Source organism: Psammomys obesus, unplaced genomic scaffold (genome assembly GCF_907164565.1).
Source record: "Psammomys obesus unplaced genomic scaffold, mPsaObe1.curated_primary_1811, whole genome shotgun sequence".
NCBI classification, from domain to species: domain Eukaryota; kingdom Metazoa; phylum Chordata; class Mammalia; order Rodentia; family Muridae; genus Psammomys; species Psammomys obesus.
This window is the reverse complement of record NW_026596073.1, coordinates 13,807,759-13,828,968: the sequence shown is the minus strand read 5'-3', so window position 1 is coordinate 13,828,968 and position 21,210 is coordinate 13,807,759. Positions and strand designations below refer to the sequence as shown.

Here is a 21,210-nt window from a genome sequence, read left to right as displayed (position 1 = left end):
CTATCTATCTATCTATCTATCTATCTATCTATCTATCTATCTATCTATCTATTGTCTATCTATCTATCTATCTATCTATCTATCTATCTATCATCTATCTAATCTATTTATTGATTTCCATCTAGCTATCAATCTATCTACCTACCTATTTATTGATTTTTTTTTAAGGTATGGTATATTACCGAATCTGGAGTTCATCAGTTTGCTTAATCCTGCCTGATCATTGAGCTCACAGGTTTTCCTGCCCAGTGTTGTTGTGATGGGTGCTCACTTGTGTACCTGACATTTTTGTGGTGCCTGGGATGCAAACTCAGGTCCCTCATTGTAAAGGAATTTCAATTCAGAACATGGCTTCTCTGGCAAGAGATCACATCCAAAGTGAGCTGGTTCCTAAGTAAGGTACCTTGAGGTTCTGAAATGCTGCAGCGCTACAGCTCTATCTTGCCAACTGCAGTTGAAAAACGTCAGCCTGAATGATATGCCTGAGCATTCTTGAGCTAAGTCGCTGGAAAACAGATCTAGTTATAGGGTCTCTTGTGTATGCCCGGCAACATGTCTCAGAAAAAAGAGTGCAGTCCGGCGGAGGGCGGAAAGCAGGCAGGACACATGCACCGCTGCCAAAGAACAAGTGGACACGGCGCAACGAGATACTATTGAGAGGGTCACTACGCTGTGTTAGCTGTAGTCTTTGAGGACCAAGCTTTCATTATCGTCTCCCAAATACATAGAAGCTTGCTACAATACCTATCAGGCACCAGAAAGCTCAGCAAATGTTTGCAGATTGATTTGGACAAGCCCTTTAACCTCCCTCAACTTTAGTCTCCTCTTCTCAAAACAGACACAGTATAAATCAACTTGTAGTCAACTGTGGTCTCTTAACGTTTTTTTTTTGTTGTTTTTTTTTTTTTTTTCCTGAGAGTAATACCCATGCTAAGCCCATAGCATCTTCTACTGCCTGTGAGAGGCCCTTCACCGTCAAGCCAGAGTTCCGCCTGAGAACTCCCAAGCTCTAAAATCAATCCTCTGTGCAGATTTAAAAGTCAACAGATAAACAGCTAGGAGAAGGGAGTAGGTTTTCACACAGCTGTGAGGGAGCAAACCCCTCTCAGACACAGGTAATTACAGCAGTTCCTGCAAATTTTACCTTTCAGCTAATCCCCCTTTAGTGAGGCTTGAGATGATAATAGGATCAAACGGCTCTTCAGTTCCTGAAATCGTGATGCCAAGGGGCCCCCCATAGCGCTTCAGCTCCACGGTGTAAATAATCGCTCCGGAACTTTCTTGCTCATCTGCAATAAATGCCAAGGAATCATAATTGGTTTCGTTGGAAAAACGAAAATAATGCATATGTTCCTCCTTAAAGCAGGAAATTCAAAACTTCACTGCTTAAATGTCATGGCTTAGAAAATAATTATTTTGGGAAGTAGCATTTCTTTAATAGGATTTCATATTCTAATTCAGGGATGAAGTTGTCGTTAGTGCCAAGTGTGGGGAACACTGAAGTTTAAGCGGTGGGTGGCCCACCAAAGAACGGCCACAGGATTTCCATATTATGCCTCTGCCTGGCACAATGCTTGGCCAGCCTTCCACTAAGTATGTGATCAATGTCTATGGAGTAAACATAGAGCTGAGTGAGAATGAGAATGACATTAAATACCTCAGGAAAATTTCCATCTCCAGGCTTTATAAACATACTGGTTCTCAATATAGGAAAGCTGGTTTTGCTCAGGGTTGGATCATATGATAACACTTGTTTAAGTGAAACCCAGAGAGGTTATCATGACAACAATACCAGGAATTTTAGAATATCTTTCATATCATTCCATTGACAGTGTCTTTGTCCCATTGATCAACCCAGGAGCATTGGAGCAGAAGTTTCAATAATGTTCTCTCTGCTATACAGAAAAAAAAGGTAATGTAAACTACTCAACTGTTTCAGGAACCTCTACCAGGCTGCCATATGGTCATGCATTCTGTGGGCCATTTAATGTTGGTAAGAAGAAAGACATTTCTCTTCTTCCCCAAACACACTTGTCAGAAAGATGTCACAGGTCACTTTCAACATGGTGGGTGTCATGGCTTCGTCAGGGTGGCCTTATGATGTTTCAGGATTCAAAGAATTTTATTTGCTTATGTTTAAAGTTTCTGACATTTGTTTTATCACTTGGCCTTAGAGCTGTGAATGTTTAAGGAGCTGTTTCATTTCTGTACCTCAGGATACAATCAAATGGTCCGGTAACTACTTGGAACAAAATAGTCAGTTTTTACAGTCAGACTGTTTAGAGTAAGAAAGTAACAGAGCCACATTTTTTTTGCAGTAAGCAGCTGTTCGTTTAGGATATGAAATGCTAAAATAAGGAGGGAAAGAAAAGCTTGAGTTAACAATTCAATTATCTGTGTGTGCAGTGAGGAGTTAGGGTGATCATTAAAGGCAAGGTCAGTGGAGTAATATGGGCAGGAATGTGCCCTCTCGTGTCAGCATTTGCTTTATTCTTGGCCACAGCCTGGGAGTTCTGGAATGTAGTCACTACTGCTTCTGGGCTCTGATGCTCACAAGCTTTGCATGCTGGGAATCAAAGACTACCCACCGTACAATGTATTGCTCAAATCAATGTCTTAAGTTACAAAAGAAATAGAGATCTGACCCAAGCTGTAGCACTAGCTTAGGATCCTCTGCATTAAATCTAAGAGCTCTGATAGATGGTATAGAAGGAATATTTTATATACTATATGGACACATCACCTGTCAATTAAAAAAAAAAAACTATGCCCTATAAGAAAAGGTAGAATAGAAGGTAGTACATCAGGTAGGCAAAGAGGATTCTGGGATAGTGTCAGGTGTGGAACAGTCACCCAGGAAGATGTGAGGAGGGCAGATGTATGGTACCTGAGCGGAGGTAACTAGCCACATTGCAGAATGTAGATTAGAATAAATGGCTTATTTTAAGTTATGAGCTAGTCAGAGAAGAACCTAGCTATATGGCTTAGATATTTGTAAATGTTTTTTGAGTCTGAGTAATTATTCCAGAATCTTGAGGCTGGGAGAAAAAACTACCCCTCAACAAGATGGCCCCCAAGTTTCTTCTAGGCTTCTACTTACATTGTGTTGAATGGGTTCATCATCATGGACTATTGGGTGCTCCAGGGAGAAGCATTGGGAGATAGTTTAGTGAAATGAATCCTAGAATCCCACATTTTCTAATGGTATAATATTAATTCAAATGAATCGGGTGTATATTGAGTAGATTACATTTATGCTGCAGGCCCCATCAATAATTATATTCTGGACAGAATTTAGAATGATTCATTTAATTAGTGAGCTTGACTTAATTCAATAATAATAATAGCTAATATTATTTATCTCTGGGTTTTCTGCTAGCCACTCTGTTAGGAGGGTATGCTGTTGGGAAAACCTTGACCCTTCAGTGTGCGCCACATAATCCACACGTGAGAACAAGCACCAGGCATCTAGATTTACTAGCATCTATGAGGTTTGGGAAAATACAGTTGGAAACCACTGGAGACCCAGGGATTTGTGATAAGTTTTAGGTGAAACTAGTTGAAAACAAACATTGGCTGAGAGGAAGAAAAAGGTGAATGTGGGTGCTGACCCACTTGCTCTGAGGAATGGGGAGACCTGGTCATGTTAGTTCACCCTTGTATCACTGGGGATGGAGTGGATGGGTTTAGGATCGTCCTGTGTCAGGCCAGCTTACACAGGAACATTTGATATTAGCATCCAAGTAAAGAAAACAAGGGCTACAATATTATCCCATAATATGGGATAAACACAGTAAAATCTACTGTGGTACATCAGGTAGGCAAAGAGGATTCTTTAGCTTAAAGAAGCTAAACAACAAAGAGGACCGTAGGGAGAATGCTTAAATCTCATTCAGAATGGTAAACAGGATAGACACTAGATTTGGTGGAAGTATAGGAGCAGGATGGGAGCCTACCACAGATGTCCTTTGAAAGGCTCCATCCAACAGGGGATTGAAGCAGATGCAGAAACCCACAGCCAAACTTTGCACAGAGCACAGGGAGTCTTATTGAAGAAGGGGGATGGGTATAGAAGGACCCAGAAGGGACAGGAGCTCCACAAGGAGACCAACAAAGCCAAAGGGGGTCCTGCAGAGACTGATGCACCAACCAAGGACTATGCATGGAGAGGACCTAGAACCCCTGCTCAGATGTACCAATAGGCAGCTCAGTTCCATTTGGGTTCCTGAGTAAGGGGAGCAGGGGCTGTCTTTGGCATGAACTCAGTTGCTTGCTTCTTGATCCCTTCCCTTGGTGGTACGGCCTTGACAGAACACAGAGGAAGAGGATCCAGGCAGTCCTGATGAGACTTGATAAACTAGGGTCAGAGGGCAGAGGGGGAGGATTCCCCCTTTCAGTGGACTACCAAAAAGGGATGGCGGGGAGTGGGAGGAAGTGTGGGACAAGGAGGAGATGAGGGTGGGGGCTACAATTGGGATATAAAATGAATAAATTGGAAAAAACAAAACAAACACAAACAACAACAACAAAATCCAGCTCCTGTGTCAGCCCACCTCAAGCCAAGTCTAAGTCTCTTCCTTAAGACAGGTGAAACAAAGCCAATGTACCTTATCCAGAGTGTGAAGCTAAGACCTTGGTGGCCACTAGGGGCATCTGCCAACCCTGAACTCCCTCCCTACATGGTTCCTAGAGAGTCCATTCAGCTTGAGGCTGCAGTTTGGAATCCATCTGCCTTTTTGAGTTTCAGCCCAGCTGGCATCTGAAAGGGCATGTAGTCCAGGAGGCAGGGACTGTTATTTGGAAAGCTCTCTTCAGGCCATTTTGGGGGGTGCAAGCTCTCCAAGCTGCTCTGTCCTTGAGGGGGCTCTACCTTTCAAAGCTCAGGAAGGAGGCAGCTAAGAATCTTAAACCAGGAGAGAAACTTTCCGTTAAGGCAGAATGTTGCGTCACCAGCAAGTTTCAAAGAGGATTTAAACAGATGTTAATGATATTATAAGCAGCTTTTATATTACAACAGCAGGTTTACAACTATTAGTGAAAGGCAGGAAAGGGGCCAGTCAACTTGTATGTTCTGCTTAGCTCTAGTTAAGGAAATTAATGGGACCTCAGAACAGATGCAAAATTGCTGCATTACTTATCTGTAATGCTATTTTCAGCCTTCTTGAGTGCTGCCTGTTTAACCAAATGAACACTGTCTGGCTTGAATCCATAATGGCAGCTGCTGCTATGGCCAAATAGGAGGTTTGGATTCGGGAGATTTGGAAGGCATACACGTGCAGGTCAATCAAAGTTCACTTCAACTAAGAAGTGATGGAATTAGTTTTGGAGTATGGTTGAATTTCTTGGAGTTGGACTACCATGAGAAAATAAACTACTTAGGGCACCCCTCCCTACCATTGCCTCATTGCCTTAAGATCATTTTACCTGGTTGCATCAAAGCATTATACTAGGGCTATTCACAAGAGATGTCTAAGGTTTATCAGTGGAATTAAACTTCTTTATGAAAGTGATCATCTCTAAGTCTCCAAATGTCATTCCAGGACCTTCAATTTTGTCATCATCTGGGAACTGGTTAGAAATGTAAATTCTCTATGCCTTCCCAGACTAGAACAACCACAACCTACAAAGGTGGGGACCAGGGGGCTCTGTGAACAGTCTTTTTCATGATTCTCATGTGTGCTCAAGTTTGGGTACCACTACTATAAGACAACAAACATGAGACAGACAGATTCTTCCAGTGCTCAGAGCACAGTCAAGAGTTATAGGGTAATATATGAAGGGGGATGGGTATAGAAGGACCCAGATATATGGGGACGTATATCTTCTCCAGTCTAGGTTTTAGGGGAAAGCTATTTCAAATAACTTAGCTTGACCTGACACCGATAAACTGAAAACAAAAACAAACAAACAAGAAAGTTCAGATCTTTGAAGAATAGACTTAACTTGAAGTAAAGGCTTAATTTGCATAAGATTGTATTACACAATAAACAAAGACCATTTGCTATGGATAGGACAAGCAAGAGCCTGGACATTCCTTTGCACACACATGAGAACCCATGAAGAGGACAAAGGCTGAGATCACAGTATCTACAAACAAGCTCTGTTGCAGAAAGGAAGATGACTCAAATCAAGGCTGCTGCCTGTTTAATAGACAGAATGACAGGGGTACAGTGCAAAGCCAAAAAAAGGGGTTCCTGGATAAACTTGTATTATTTTGCACAAATCCCCCCCACAAAGGTCTCTCCTGGCTTCTTCCTTAGAACCCAGACATCCACACCTGCAAAGTCTCCCTATTTCTTGACCATCTACCAGACACAGTAAAGGCAAAATGACAGATTTTATTTCTGTGCGTCTTTCTGGACCTGGGCATTGAGCAGCAGCCTTGGACAAAAGCCTCCCCGCTCTCTGTGCTCAGTTACACTCCTTTGATAATGTACAAGAGCTTCTGAAGACAAAACTGCAATTGAATCTAGAGGGGGAAAATATCACTCAAAGCTCCAAGTCCTCATAAGCATTTGGCCATCGAAAATAAAGTGAAAATTAATTTTCTTTAACTGTGGTTGTTAATAGTACTACTAAGTTTAAGCATTATTGCTGAGATTTAGTAATTACTTCCTTTAGTCCTTAAAGCAGCCATATATGGAAGATATTACGATACGTATCATTATGGATGAGGAAACTCGTACTCAGAGACACTATTTATGCAAATTCCCAGCTGTGAGGCCAGCTGTGAGGCCAGCTGTGAGGCCAGCTGTGAGGCCAGCTGTGAGGCCAGCTGTGAGACCAGCTGTGAGGCCAGTCTGTTTACTGTTCAGTCTTTTCATTCTATGGAGCTAGCCACAGTTTTTTCAGACTCATGAAATGTGAGTAAAACCAGTGGTCTCTAAGCTGTTACTCTGGTCCACATGTGAGGTGCTATAGTAGCCCCTCCCATTGGCTTTGGGGGTTAACTTTGAACTTCTTCAAATGGTGATGTTCTAGGATGCCTTTCCGTCTCACCTCCCACACCACATCCTTCACATCCTTTCTGCTTCATTCACATTAGCCTACTGGGATTGGTTACATTCCCTCTTGCTTCCTGGTCCCACATCCTAAACCCTTTCCAGCTCAACGCTGTAAGACTCTCATCCTTGAATCTCCTGGGTGAAAATAGATGCCTTCCCATTCACTTGTCACTTTGTGGTGTGTTAGTCACCATGAGAAAAATGCCCGTGCACCCGCGTGTGGAGGCTCAGGCTGACGTCAGGAAACATCTTTAGTTGGTCTTTCACGTTATTCAAAGAGGCAGAGTCTCTCAAGCCAGAGTCCCCTGAAGTGGTTAGTCTTCATTGCCAGCTTGGCCTGGGGATGCCCTGTCTCCACCATGGGAGGCTGCGATTACAAGTGGGCTATCTGACAGCTTTATGGGTTTCTAGAGTCCCTGAGCCACCACCCCAGCCTCAACTCATAATCTCAGTCTTAGGAGGGAAAGGAATAGTTGGAGTTGGATTGTGCCGAAATGTGCGACAGGGCCAATTCTTCCAAATTGACAATCAGATGACAATTTTCAAATGATTATCTGCTAGTATAATCTCCACAGTAACATTTATATTCATATTTTTGGATGTACACGTGATGGTTTTCAATGAAAAGATCTAGCATTTTAAAGAATCCCCATTCAGAAAGGCAAAGAGGATGGACGTCGGAGCAGGGAGTAAACAGGGAACAGGACAGGAGCCTACCACAGAGGGCCTCTGAAAGACTCTACCCTGCAGGGTATCAAGGCAGATGTTGAGCCTCATAGCCAAACTTTGGGCAGAGTGCAGGGAATCTTATGAAGGAAGTGGGAGATAGTAAGACCTGGAGAGGACAGGAGCTCCACAAGAACAGCGACAGATCCTAAAAGTCTGGACACTGGGGTCTTTTCTGAAACTGATACTCGAGCCAAGGACCACTCATGGAGATGGCCTGGAACCCCTGCACAGAGGTAGCCCATGGCAGTTCAGTATCCAAGTGGCCTCCATAGTAATGGGGATAGGGACTGTCTCTGACATGAACTGATTGGCCTGCTCTTTGATCACCTCCCCCTAAGGGGGGAGCAGCCTTACCAGGTTACAGAAGAAGACAATGCAGCCACTCCTGATGAGACCTGATAGGCTAGGGTCAGAGGGAAGGAGAGGAGGACTTCCCCTATCAGTGGACTGGGAGAGGGACATAGGTGGGGAAGAGGGAGGGTGGGTTTGGGAGGGAAGGAAGGAGGGAGGTACAGGGGGGATACAAAGTGAATAAACTGTAATTAACAAAAATAAAAATAATTAAATTAAAAAAGAAATAAAAGATTTGGAAGATAAAGAAAAGAATATATTTACTGTCAGGTGTGGTGGTGCACGCCTGTAATCCCAGCACTCAGAAGCAGGCAGATGGCTGTGAGTTTGGGGCCAGCCTGGTCTACAAAGGGAGTCAAGGACAGTCAAGGCTACACAGAGAAACTCTATTTTGAAAAACAACAACAACAACAACAACAACAGAAAGAATATATTTAATAAACGTGGTGATTAACATAATATTAGGCTTTGTGGGGGCGCAAGCCAAAGGAAATGAGTAACTGAAAACAGGATGAGCTCTCCAGGCATTCAGCTGCTGTTTCTGCAAGCCCTGCCAATGTGTCTGCATAGCTGGCTCTGGCAGTGGCTACATGGCCAGCTGAGCATACCATGCGTATTCATCTCTTGCCTTGGCTTTCTCACTCTGCAAGAAAGGTAGCTGAGAGATCTGCTGAGCTGGGCAAAGCAGGCTAAATAGGTTTTTCCACAGGGCCTTGCCTCTTTGTTCGGACAGAACCCCGTTAATGCTGGAGGCTTTAGCCCTTTCTTGAAATAAAAGCGAGTCCAGCGGAAGCAAGCTAGAAAAGAGAGGGATATGAACTCGGCACAGAAAATAAGTGCTTGAGAAATAATGAGTACAAGCTTGTGCTCCCTTAAAATGCTGGTTACAAAATATACTTGAATGTAGTCATCATTCCCAACTGTCAATGAACGCAACTACTGCTTTTCTCTTTTACCATAAATAGAAACGTCAAACATATGGCTTGACCTGACTGTGATCTCTAGACCTATTCAGATTTAGTTAGGAGAAGGTTCTAGAACACTGACAATTTTTCATTGGTTAGTGTTATGATTCCAGTGATAAGTGTCCGCAAAGGCACCCATGTTAAGGGCTGCTAGTTTTAACTGGTCACTACTCTGTGCCACCACTAAGACATGGGAGCTTCCTTTGGGTAGGACCCAACGGAAGAAAGTTAGGTGATGAAAGGCATGTCCTTCGAGGGGATGCTGGGACTCTACCTCTTTGCCTCCTTTCAATTTCCCAGCACCAGTCAAAACTGTCTGATGCAGTTGGGATGAAACTATATATGCATATAAATGTCAATTAATTTGTACATGATACATACACACAGTGCATTTAGAATTAATTTTTACTCAACCAACTTACTCCGTCTTCTGTCATAAAATATACAAAGCAACGCCATGGAACACTCTCAAGTAATAGATTTCTTTTTGTTGTTGCTCCCCTATTCACTGTATTTTCTATTCTGGTTTAAGTTGTGAAGAAAAAATTAGGAAAAAAATAGCTTATTCCAGTTGTGGTCTGAACATAAAATACCCTCCTCTGTCTCATGTGACTCAGTCTCCCCCGCTTCTGGTGCTAGTCTGTGAGGTTCTGGAAAGTTTAGGAGGCAGGACATGGCTGGAGGAAACAGGTCATCCGGGCATGCTGTTGGAAGCTGTGTCTTGTCCCACAGCCCTTTCTATTACTCTTGCATCTTCCTGTCTACCATAAGCATAGTAGTTTGGGACACATATTCCTATCTCCATGATGTAAGTTATTCTTTTCTACCACGCCGTCCTTACAGGATGGACAAGAGCTTCCCACACCATGAATCAAAACGAATGATTCCTCTTTTTCAGTTTTCTTTTCTAAGAACTTTGTCACACTGATGACAGAAGTGATACTGGAATTAAAACAATTCTCAAGCATATTTATGTGTGACTGTAACTGTGTAACTTAATTAAGCTTCCTTACCTTATAAAGTATCCTTGCAGTTTTTAAATGAAAACAGAATTAGATGCATATGATAAGAGTCTGCTATTAATTACAGAGAGGCAAAATTTTAAATCATTGTTGGAAATCAAAAGTTGGATAAAGTGGGGCTGGAAAGACAGCTCAGTAGTTAAGAGCATTCACTGCTTTCCCAGAGAACCTGAGTTTGGTCTCCAGCACACATGTCAGGTGGCTCACAACACTTTGTAACTCTAGCACCAGGGATCTGACACTTTCTTCTCCCCTACTGGGCACCTGCTCATGTACACACACACACACACACACACACACACACACACACACACACACACACCATTCTACACACACTTGAACTTTAAAATTTATCTTTAAAAGCTAGGGAGACAATAAAGTTGTTTCAAAATCTTTAAATTTTACCCTAGTAAAAATAAATCACTTTCACTTGCTCTGTTTAAATGACAGTCACATTTTAAAAGGTAGAAGAAAGCATTTTAAAAGTTTTTGCAATAAAGAAATGATTAATGTTTGAGGCGGTAGATATGTTTAATCCATTTAAATAATTTACAATGTGTCCATATATCTAAACATGATATTTCTTCATTTATGTGGGCAGTTTTTTTCTGTATCAGTTAAATATATTCATTTTAAAGAAGAAACAAAAGCAGACAACACTGGAAAGTGTTACAGTTTGAATATTAAGCATCTTCCCCATGATTTGGGGGAGGAACTTGTTGGAGACAAGGCTTAAAAAAAAGCTTAAAATTCTGTAAGGAGAACATACTATGTGCTTTTGGGAAGAGCTCCAAAGATCAGAATGAAGATAGGATTATTAACATTTGCTCACAAGGTTTCAGATGGACTTGAGATCACTCTTGGATGGGAGACTGTATGTGACGTTCTGAAAAAGAACATGTCTGGACTTTTTCTCATGTCCTGATACTTCATGAGATGCCAAATTTAAAGGTTAGAGACTAATCTGATGGGATAAATTTTGAGATAGCACAGTCTTTAAACTGGCATGGATGTTGTTCATTGTTTTTGCCTGGATTTATAGTGAGAATCAGGAGAAAAAGGCAGAGCCAAAGGGTTTGAACAACTTGGAGTTTAGCTTTAAAAGAGGAGCTCTATAAGGCTGAAACTATAAAGTGAGCTTGCTGGGCAGACTAGCACCAAAACAGCTAGCCAACTCCTTTGCACTGGAACAACAAAAAAAGATGCTTTGGTGGCATCTCAGAAACTAGCCAGTTCCCATCCATCAGTGGCTCAAGGGCATATAGACATAAAGCTTCTGAAAGACTTTGATTGGAGAAGATCACTCCAGGGACCCTTTCAGGCACAGGCTGCCAAGGAAAACGTTTCCTCTGAGCTCAGCTAACCAAAGCTCAGCTAACCAAAGCTCAGCGGCTGCCACAGCTATGGCTCATGTGGGTCTAGTTACTGCTCAAGCTGGCCACGGACCCTGATGACACTCTCTGAAGCTGATTTTGCTGCTTTGAGTCTTAGAAGAGAACAAATAAAGTTGGGCTTTTCGTGCGATGCTAGATAGTGTTTTTGAGGCTCTGGGGATTCCTAGAGATAGACTGAATGCAGCTTGTACCTTGGGTTGGCTCTCAGTCCTTTGGAAGCCAGAAGTGGCATGTTTGGATGGAGTATGAGATGGACCCTGTCCTGCTAGGCAGACTCATGCGTTGAAGGTTTGCACCTCAGCTACTGGAAGTCCTGAGAGATAACTGAATCATCACAGTACTAATCATACCAAGGAGTTAAGCTTTTGATGGGTTTATAATACGGGAGCCAGGAGGAACTGAAGCTGAGCATAAGAAACAGAATCCTGGGCATCACTTTGGAGAGCCTGACTTGTCCCTGGACCCTTTTTGTTTGCATTCCTGATTCTTGGCTGTCATGTGGTAGGCAACTGAATTTCCCTACACCCCTTTTCCATGATGCTCCAATTCACCACGGCCATAAACACTGGAGTCAGTTGACCATGGATAGAGACCTCTGAAACGATAAGTTCAAAAACACCCTCCCTTACATTGTTTTTATTAGATATTTTGTCTCAGAAATGAAAAACAAACAAAGAAGCTGCAAACCATATACTGTAGGAAGAGTGTCGAGAAACAAAGGCTTGGAACTATAATCCATAGAATAGGCATTCATAGGATGGGTCTTAGCACTGTTGGTAAGAGTGTCAACCTTTTGGTTTTAGATTTTCCATATTCTAGTGAGTTATTGTAGTAAATGGATTTTTTTCAGTTAGTTCCAGACTATTATTGTGAGCCTATAAACAGGCTTCTACTGTAGGGCTCTTCTTGCAGGCACAGTCCTTGTATTACTGTTAGCATTGTGTTGAACTTTACTAGACAAGAAGAATCCTGGACTCCACCTGGAGATAGTGTCCAGGCTCTATGTTTTCAAAGCTCCCCCGGAGACTGTCAGGCATCCCGGGGTTTGAGAAGCACCGCTCACATGTTACTGCTCACACCCTACGGAGGCCCACAGGATGGATATGACCTTTACAGAAACATGGGATGGAGTGTGTGAGGCATCCCAGAGTTTTCTTTATATTCTCATTCTGTAACCCTGGTGTTAGAGAGGTTTTCTAAGGAAATAATTCAAAGGGAGATGGAAATCTAAACAAAGCTATCTTTTCATGAAAGACGACACTATTATCTATGATACTTAAGTCAATGAAATAACCAAGAAAAAAAATTTAGAGTTTGTAAACTAGTTAAATATTTATAAAGTTAAAAATGCAACACTCACCAATGGTCATATACTACAAATATCAGCAAACTCTTGGAAATGACCAGTTCCATTGCCTTAGAGTAGTACTCATACTTAAAATTATTTTAATATAATTATAATTTTTATAAAAATATCTTAGTTATAAAATTTTAAGGCATCATTTAAAATCCATCCAACCCTCAGTACACGACTCAAAACCTCTTGCAATCATAGAAAACATTATTATCCAGCTGCCGCATAAAAAGCCTCAAGATCTATTATCTTTTTGACAGATGGGCAGTTAGAAAAGTTTGTCTTATAGGTAAAGATGCTGTCACTACCTGAGTTATCTTCATCTTTGCGGATTTTGAGCTTCACCAGGTCTTCACACTGCTGGAGGATTTGGACTGCGTCTTCCATGGAACAGTTGTCCAGCCGGATGTTATCTATCGCGAGCAATTTATCTCCAAGTTCTAGAGTTCCAGTTCTGTTAATAAGTGCACAGTATCACATGAGAAATGATGAATACTTATGCAGCCCATTTTAAAAGGCATTGAGTATAATGTAGCATTCTAGTGACGGTTAGTGAGAAAGCTCGTCAACTCTTTTAAAATTGTTCTTTATCAGCGAGCATCAATTTTTCCCCCTGCTACCATGGTAAGTTGCATATAATTAAAACATTTTCCTCATGTTTTCTTCAATTTAATCTAGGCATTTACTTAGGAAGTCTAGATATCCTTTGGGGGTACAAGTATCAGAGTCCCACATATCCTTGTGTTTCTCCCAGTCTTGATGAACACTCTTGATGCACTGTAATCAGTTCTGAGGTGAGAGCTAAGGGGATGAGGAAGCCAAGGTGAGTCAGAGTCATTGAGAACTCAGATCTAGGATCTTGGCTCTTCATGTACCTGAAAATGCATTGTGGAGAAGGGGACAAATAGAGATGCATCTGACATAACTATTTGGAAAGTGGCTCAGAGAATCCAGTCCTGGTTCTGGACCAATTACAGGCCTGTTCAAAGTCTTAAAAATCCATACTATAATGACAAAAGGAATGAGAATGTAATATATATGTGTTTATTATAGAGTTCTCTTTTATGTATTATGTCTGGGTTAGAGCCTACTAATTGTTTTCCAATATTCAATCTCTCTTTTCTTCTGCTGGGTCACCTGTGATAGAAGCTCTCTCAGCAACCCCCACGTCCTTCTATCCATGGATAGGAAACAGGGATAGCAAATAGGTCGATGGCTTCCCAGCTCTTGATTCCCTGACCACTTTCCACCTCTTACATGAAAAACAAAATTCTGTCTTCCTTTGATACATGATACTAGTAAGTATCTTTTTAAACACAGCTTTGCCTATAGTATGTAAATGAACTCTTACATTGCACTTCCTACCTTTTAAGGTTAAAATATGTTTTTAATGACTTTTTTTTTTATAATTACAGGTAGGGTTTTTAAAAGTTTTTATTTGAAAAATGAAAGGAAAGTTAACAATATCATATTGGCATGGTCGATTACTTAAAATGTACTTTCATCTGTGAAATAAAAAAAAAACGGGACTATCTTATTTAGATGTATTTAGAGATAAAGGAGGAGACCATTCTAGTTAGCTTTAATGCTCAATTTGATTTATCCTGGAGTCCCCTAAGGAAGGAGTGACAGTCAAAAGACTGCCCAGATCAGACTGGTCTGTGGATAGATTTGTGATGGATCCTCAATTGTTAATTGGCTTAGGAGAGTTCAGCCCACTGTGGGCAGCACCATTCCCTAGGCAGGCATTTTGGGGCTGTATAAGAAAAGGAGCTAAGCATGAGCTTGCAAGTGAGCCAGCAAGCAGGACTCCTGCACAATTTCTGCTGAACCTCCATGACTGTGAGTTCTCTGGTTAGAAGTAATGCTTCATGGAAGGTGGTAGGTACAGCTTCCATGTTCCTGCTTGAGACCCTACCCTGACTTCCTTCCATAAGGAACTATGATCTGGAAGTATTAACCAAATAAGTCCTTTCCTCTCCTAAGTTGCTTTTGGCTAGACTTTTTTTTTTTTTTTTTTTTTGTAATCGCATCAACAGAAAGGAAATTAGAACAGCGATATAAACATTAGTGGGGGCTCAAAAGTCTTATTTGCCCATAGGGTACATGATGACACCTAGCAAAGCCATCCATAAGCTATTTGTGTAGGAGAGATACTTCTCAGAATTAGGTAAGTTTTGAGGTTTTACTAAAAAATGGAAGATAGAAGATAATCTATGAAGAAAATGTTCTTACTGAACTCATACAAGACCCTAAAAATCACTTTCAGCTCTAGAGTACAGAAAGACACTGATGATAGGATACAGGTAAGAACGAAAATGCACACTCCTTACCTGTGTGCCACACTGCCTTTCTTGATATCTGAAATGACAAGAGGGTCCCCTGGTTTTCTACTGGATGGTGCTGTAATAACAAAGATAGAATGAGAAATCACATCTTCATATCCAGGACTCACCCAAGACTGTATGTTCCCCTCCTGCCTGAGAGTAACACCAGTAGGACTTTATATGGAAATCAAAGACATCCAGCAAATGGTTGGAGAGCATACATATTAGAGCTACAAAAATATTCATAGAAAAACACTTCCATGCTGAAGAGTGAGATGGCTGTTTAAGTTTGTAGCTGGAGGGCTGATCATCGGAGTTAGGCTGGTTCAGGTCAGTGCCCTGGAAGGTTGGCTCCTCAACAGGAGAATAATGAAGTCAACTTAGAGCAGCTCATATTATAAATGTGAGCCTGTCCTTACTCCTTTCTCTATGCCTCTCCATCAAGGTGGCATGGCTGTTGCCCAGAGTTCACCACGGCACATGGGGCAGCAGACACTGCTTTAAAGTTCCTGTTTTCCAGAAGGAAACCTTTTGGTGGGTGGACTATATAAACCTTCATGTTCTGCTCACAAATTCATACCTAGAAAGCTCTACAGTGATTTGGGATGTGAGTGCATGTTTTGTTACTATAGTAAATATTCTATTAGTTAACCAAATACATATCTGTGTATAAATTCTAAGCATGCACATACAACCCCTGTTAAACTGCAGACAGTATTATTATCAATCATAGTGCCATTTGATAAGAATAAAAACATTTTAAAAGAAAATCCCTTGGGATTAACTGGGGCTATGAGTTATATAGCCCAGAGAAGCAAAAAGAAACTATCTTTATTTGTAAAGTTTAGATTTCATTTAGGATAGCAACATTTGTTTAAAAAAAAAAAAAGACAAATGGCCTCTGGAAGAGATGTTTCGCCAACCCAAAGCTGGAAATGACTTCCTTTTAGAGAACATTAAGAGACCCCTAAAGTAAGACTTCATTATAAACAAGATGATCATCCCATAATAATCACAGAACCACAGCATATCCTATAATCCCATCTGAATCCCAGAAAAATGTTTATGCATGAGAACAGATGGTTTAACAGCTCAACATCATGGTTAAAGGAAAACCAACACCCGCAATATCTTACCCACTATCACAATTAGTCCTGAGTAAATGTTAATGAGATTTCACTCAATCACTATCCTTAGCTAACAGCAAAGAATATAGAACAGTCTATTAACTACAATTAACTCGTTATTTAATCCTTCTCTCAATGATTTGATATGATTTACCCATAGACACAAACATCTACAAATTTTCCTCATGACATACTCTAAAATAAAAAGTAATTCACAGCATTGGGTTGTATGTGTGCGTGCACACACACACACACACACATACACACAAACACACACACACACACACACACACACACAAACAGATCTTTATTACATGAAAGCATTATTCTTTCAGTACCTGTCAATGAATTTGCACAGTATCTTCCCAACCTGTAGGTACCATCATATAACATGCAAGAATTTCTTTTGGATCCAAAGACCCACCTTGCACAGAAATGACCCATGGAAAACCAGCAACAGGAGGAGCAAGAACATGCATCAAACCCACTCCTTTTTTGCAAAAGAGGAAAATGATATCATTGCAGAGAGGACAATCCTAAACAGTCCTTCCTGGAAGCCAGAAAGTTCATATGTCCATGGTAGCCATCCCGTCTTATAGATTCTCCTTTCTCCTCTAACTCCATCCATATCTGAAATGTCAAAGGTTCTTCTTGGCAGATGCCTACTGGAGTGAAGCTATTGAACACAGAAGTGTGTGCAAACCTGTGCTCTGTCTCTGTCACTACCAGGCACACAGACATGGCCATGAGTCCTCGATCAGGTGGCTGATGTTGATACACCTTACTGCAATGTTAAATCCTTTCCTGCTTAGAAAATAACAAGCCAAGCATATGCTGGTGTTAAAGCTCCTGGTACTTTAAAACCTACCAAGTGGGTCACTATTATTCATTATTAATAGTTTTTATACAGATATGCAGCTTTAGAAAAAAAACAGAAGGATAGTGTAGTGTAGTGGTTAAGAAATGGCATTTGATGGTCATAATGGCTGGGCTTGAAGTCCTGCCTGTAGTGCTTCTAGGTTGATGTGTTTGGGGACAAAGTCCTTAGGTGCCTCAATTCCTCAGCTGTGCAATGTGTGATGAATAGTCACAATCTTTATCCGAGAGTTTCTGTAAGAGGATTATGTGAATCTTCATAGGTGATTAGTTCAGTACACAAAGCATGCTCTGTCTACATAAGTGTTTACTGGCATTGCTGTCCAGCCACGCTGAACTCATTTTCCTTCTCCAGTACTTAAACGGAGCCTTCAGTCTTTTATTTGTCACTTTATTCGTCTTGATTCATCTGAACTCACTCGGACTGTGACACTTCAAGAACACACACTCACTCAGTGCTTTCGGTTTAATAGGAATTATCCATAGACCATGCACCCACTCAGCACATATTTCCAGAACACCAACTATGGGCTAGGCATTCCTATACTGGGTTCTGGGTGTAAAATCTCAGAGAAGCTGGTTTAAACAGGAGATGCTGGCTCCTTAGATCTTATGAGGCCACGAGGAACGAAATAGTGTTCTCTCTTTAGAGATGTCACTTCTGCTGAAGTAGCCGCCATGCTCCAGCGGATGCGGGGAGGCGGTGGTCCAGAGGGTGCATTATAAAAAAAAGAGCAAGCAGAGGTTGTGCTCTAAAAACCAAAGACAACAGTAGTTCCTTGAAATCTCAATGTGCAGAATTGAAGGCGGGACAAGAGATCAACATTGTGAAATTGTGTGCTACGTTAAGGAGGATTAAACTCAGCAGTGCCTGTTTTCAACTTATACTTAATAAATAAAGTAACTTTCACTTAAGATGCAGTTGTGTCGCCAATGTCACTGTTAACGCACTCAAGCAGTGATACACGAGTCGTCTACAAGCTTGCTCAGGACTAATCTAGTCATCTATGTATGTGGCATTACATAGTTGATTATTTTTGTTTCCCATAAATACATGTTTTTCAACCTCATAAGGAAACACTATGATGCCTTCCAAAATGTATGTATACATCTCTGTGTGTGTGTGTGTGTGTGCGTTTGTACTTATATGTGTCTGTGTCTGTGTGAGGGACAGAGGACAAACTCAGGTGATCACCATCAGTTATACCATGGATCTGCTTTGAGAGGGTTTTACACCGAGCTGGTGTCAACCAATTAAAGTGGACTGGCTAGCCAGCAAACTCCAGGGATCTTTCTGTCTCCATCTCTCCAGTGCTGGGATTACAAATGCGTACTGCCACATCCAGAATTTTTACATGTATTCCAAGTATGACACTTGGGTTCTCATTCTTGAAAGGCAAGCAGCTAACAACTGAGCCATCTTGACAGCTCTTTTCACTTTTGTCAAAATTGCAAGTTCATACAATTAGCTGGAAATTGTACACAAGCAAGTTTTGGGTTTCCTGTTTCCCAAGATGCAAATACAGGCGATATCTGCCTTTAAGATGACTCATTTATGATTTTGAGAATTGATAGTGTAAAGGTGATTTTTTTTTTTCAGTAGAAACCATGTGATATTGAAATTTGATATGTGAAGCAGGGAACACGTGGTATAACAGTCTCTTGTGATACTGTGCAAGGGCAGCAAGCCATAGCTTTCCGTGAGTCACGAGTCTGCAGGTAAACAACCCAGACCACAGTGTACTATATTGCGATGTTGTGTGCAATAGTTTCTATTTGTAATCAGTTTATTGGGGACATATCTCCCCATTCATTTGAGGAACACACACTTTCAATTTCTTTTATTGATGCCACTTACAACATAACATATGTTGGTATTTTGTTTTTCAATCTTATTCTCTTTTTACTTTGTGTTATGGACCATAGGGGTTTGCTTCCGTCCTTCCTAGATCAGCACCGCATTCACCTAGCTTCCTTGCCTTTTTGTTCTGCCAACCTAGTTTATTACAAATAACCTTTGCGTGACTGTGATGACAGTGTCCAGGAACCAGTCACGTGGCATCTAATTTCTCCCCGTTCCTGCAGAATTTTGTTGCATTCCCTTATTCTAGAGAGTTTACTAGTTCCTGCTTTTGAAGACATAAAGCTCAAAGCTTCTGAGGGTTTCTAGGAGAGACACTTTGTTCCGTCAAATGGGTGAAGGTCCACAGACTCATTCTTAGCTTTGAACTAAGCCTTCTGTCTGAGCTACACCATCATTTTATACACCCCAAGTTCTAGATGCTACTGATTCTTGAGCCTCTTGGGAATATAAGACCTTTTGAGGTTCCCTATCAGAGTACATTGCCGTTGTCTGTTTTCTTTTTCTTGATCTCCATGTAGGATTTTGCCAAAACCTCACATTTTGAAAAACCTTACATTTTCTCATTTCAAGATAGCATGTGCTTACCCTCCATTGTTTAACTTCAGCAGTGTTAAAAATCATTGACCATTCTCAAAGAGAGAAACCTTTATTTGTTTGTTCTTTGAGACAGGGTATCTGTGTGTAGCCTTGGATGTCCTGAACTTGTTTTGAAGGCCAGGCTGACCTCTAACTCACAGAGGTACACTTGCCTCTGCCTCCCTGAGTGCTGGGATTAAAGGTGTGTGCCACCACTCCTGGCTGAGAAACTTATTTTTACAGAAAAGATAGAAATCTGTTGTGCTTGTCACACAACACCCCCCTTTATGATTTTATAAAAAAAAAAAAAAAGAAAATTAATCCTTTGTTTCTGCAATGAATTCAGTGTCAGAAAGGCCAAGAAATTAACCGTGTGTGTGTGTGTGTGTGTGTGTGTGTGTGTGTGTGTGTATGTATGTATGTATGTATATATATAATGCTGCCCTTTGCTTTCTTGATCTAGGCTCTGGGAAGGTTCATCAATAAGATGCTGACAGGGCTGAACAGAAATCCAGTAGTCAGGCTGACAGAATGTGCTGGGATCCTTATCTTGCCTTTTATTAGCTTTTGTTCTTTGGATAGTTACACCACTAAACCATACCATTTTCCCTGTAAAATAGGCCGTCACAGGGCTGCTGTAAGGATTAAGTAAGAAAACACATACAATCACAAAGGGCCATGGCTAGCACAGTAGGGACAAATCCCTATTGCAAAACTCTAAAGAAATGTCAATGTCAAAAACGCTTTAGTGATAAGGGGACACACAGGACAATGAAAGTTCTCTGACTGTGATTCTGGACTGGCTCGGGTGGGACCCACCAGGTTTTATTCTGAAACACAGTCCTTTCTGTCAGAGTACTTCATCTACTATAATAAATCACTCCATATAATCGCACACCAGTGAAGGTTAATTCCTGGTTCTAATGTGCTGTGACTGTTTCATCAAGAACATAAGAAAACTGGGCTAAAACTGCTCACCAAATCCAAACTCAGAGGAAGCTATTTTTTTATTCAATTAGGTCTGGAGGGTAGCTGGACACACTGAAGGCATACATGCTTCTCACGATGGAAAATAATTGAACACACTGAGGCCATGTATGGCTCTCATGGTAGAGGGTAGCTGAATACACTGAGGACCTATGTGCTTGTCACAATGGAAAACTACTTCTGAACATAGGTTTCATGTTGTGAAGAAGAAAGGGGATTTTGTACAAAGACAATGAGTAAATTCAATGAACCACGGCAGGGCCTCAGCTTCATTCAGAGCTCGCATGTGTTTGATGAAAAGGTGCCTGCATTTCCTACATATATGATATAACTGTCGTGAACAATAGATTTAAAACCTATATTTTAAAATTTATTCTTTGAGAACTTTATACTATGTATTTTGGTGTGAACATTAGATTTTTATTACCTAGAGATTTTTATTATCTGAACTGCTTAAAACAGTTCAGAAGGCTTTGAGTAAAGTCATGAATGAGCAACATTTTGTGTGTGCTGAGGTTCATATTATGTATTGGTAATTAGTGTATCATATACAAATATGTATATATATACATATACATATACACATAATATATATATATATATATATATATATATATATATATATATATATATA

At 40.9% G+C, this 21,210-nt stretch overlaps 1 protein-coding gene across 7 annotated transcripts in view; it reads right to left on the bottom strand.

The window, feature by feature from the left end:
• Grip1 (glutamate receptor interacting protein 1) overlaps nucleotides 1-21,210 on the bottom strand; it is a 492,514-nt gene that overhangs the window by 48,620 nt on the left and 422,684 nt on the right. For all 7 annotated transcript variants that reach the window (XM_055626000.1, XM_055626004.1, XM_055626002.1 and 4 more), the window contains exons 14-16: nucleotides 15,153-15,222; nucleotides 13,128-13,273; nucleotides 1,145-1,289 (exon numbers count right to left, since the gene is read on the bottom strand). In XM_055626000.1, the coding sequence (XP_055481975.1) occupies nucleotides 1,145-1,289; nucleotides 13,128-13,273; nucleotides 15,153-15,222 (361 nt within the window). The remainder of the gene's footprint in view (nucleotides 1-1,144; nucleotides 1,290-13,127; nucleotides 13,274-15,152; nucleotides 15,223-21,210) is intronic.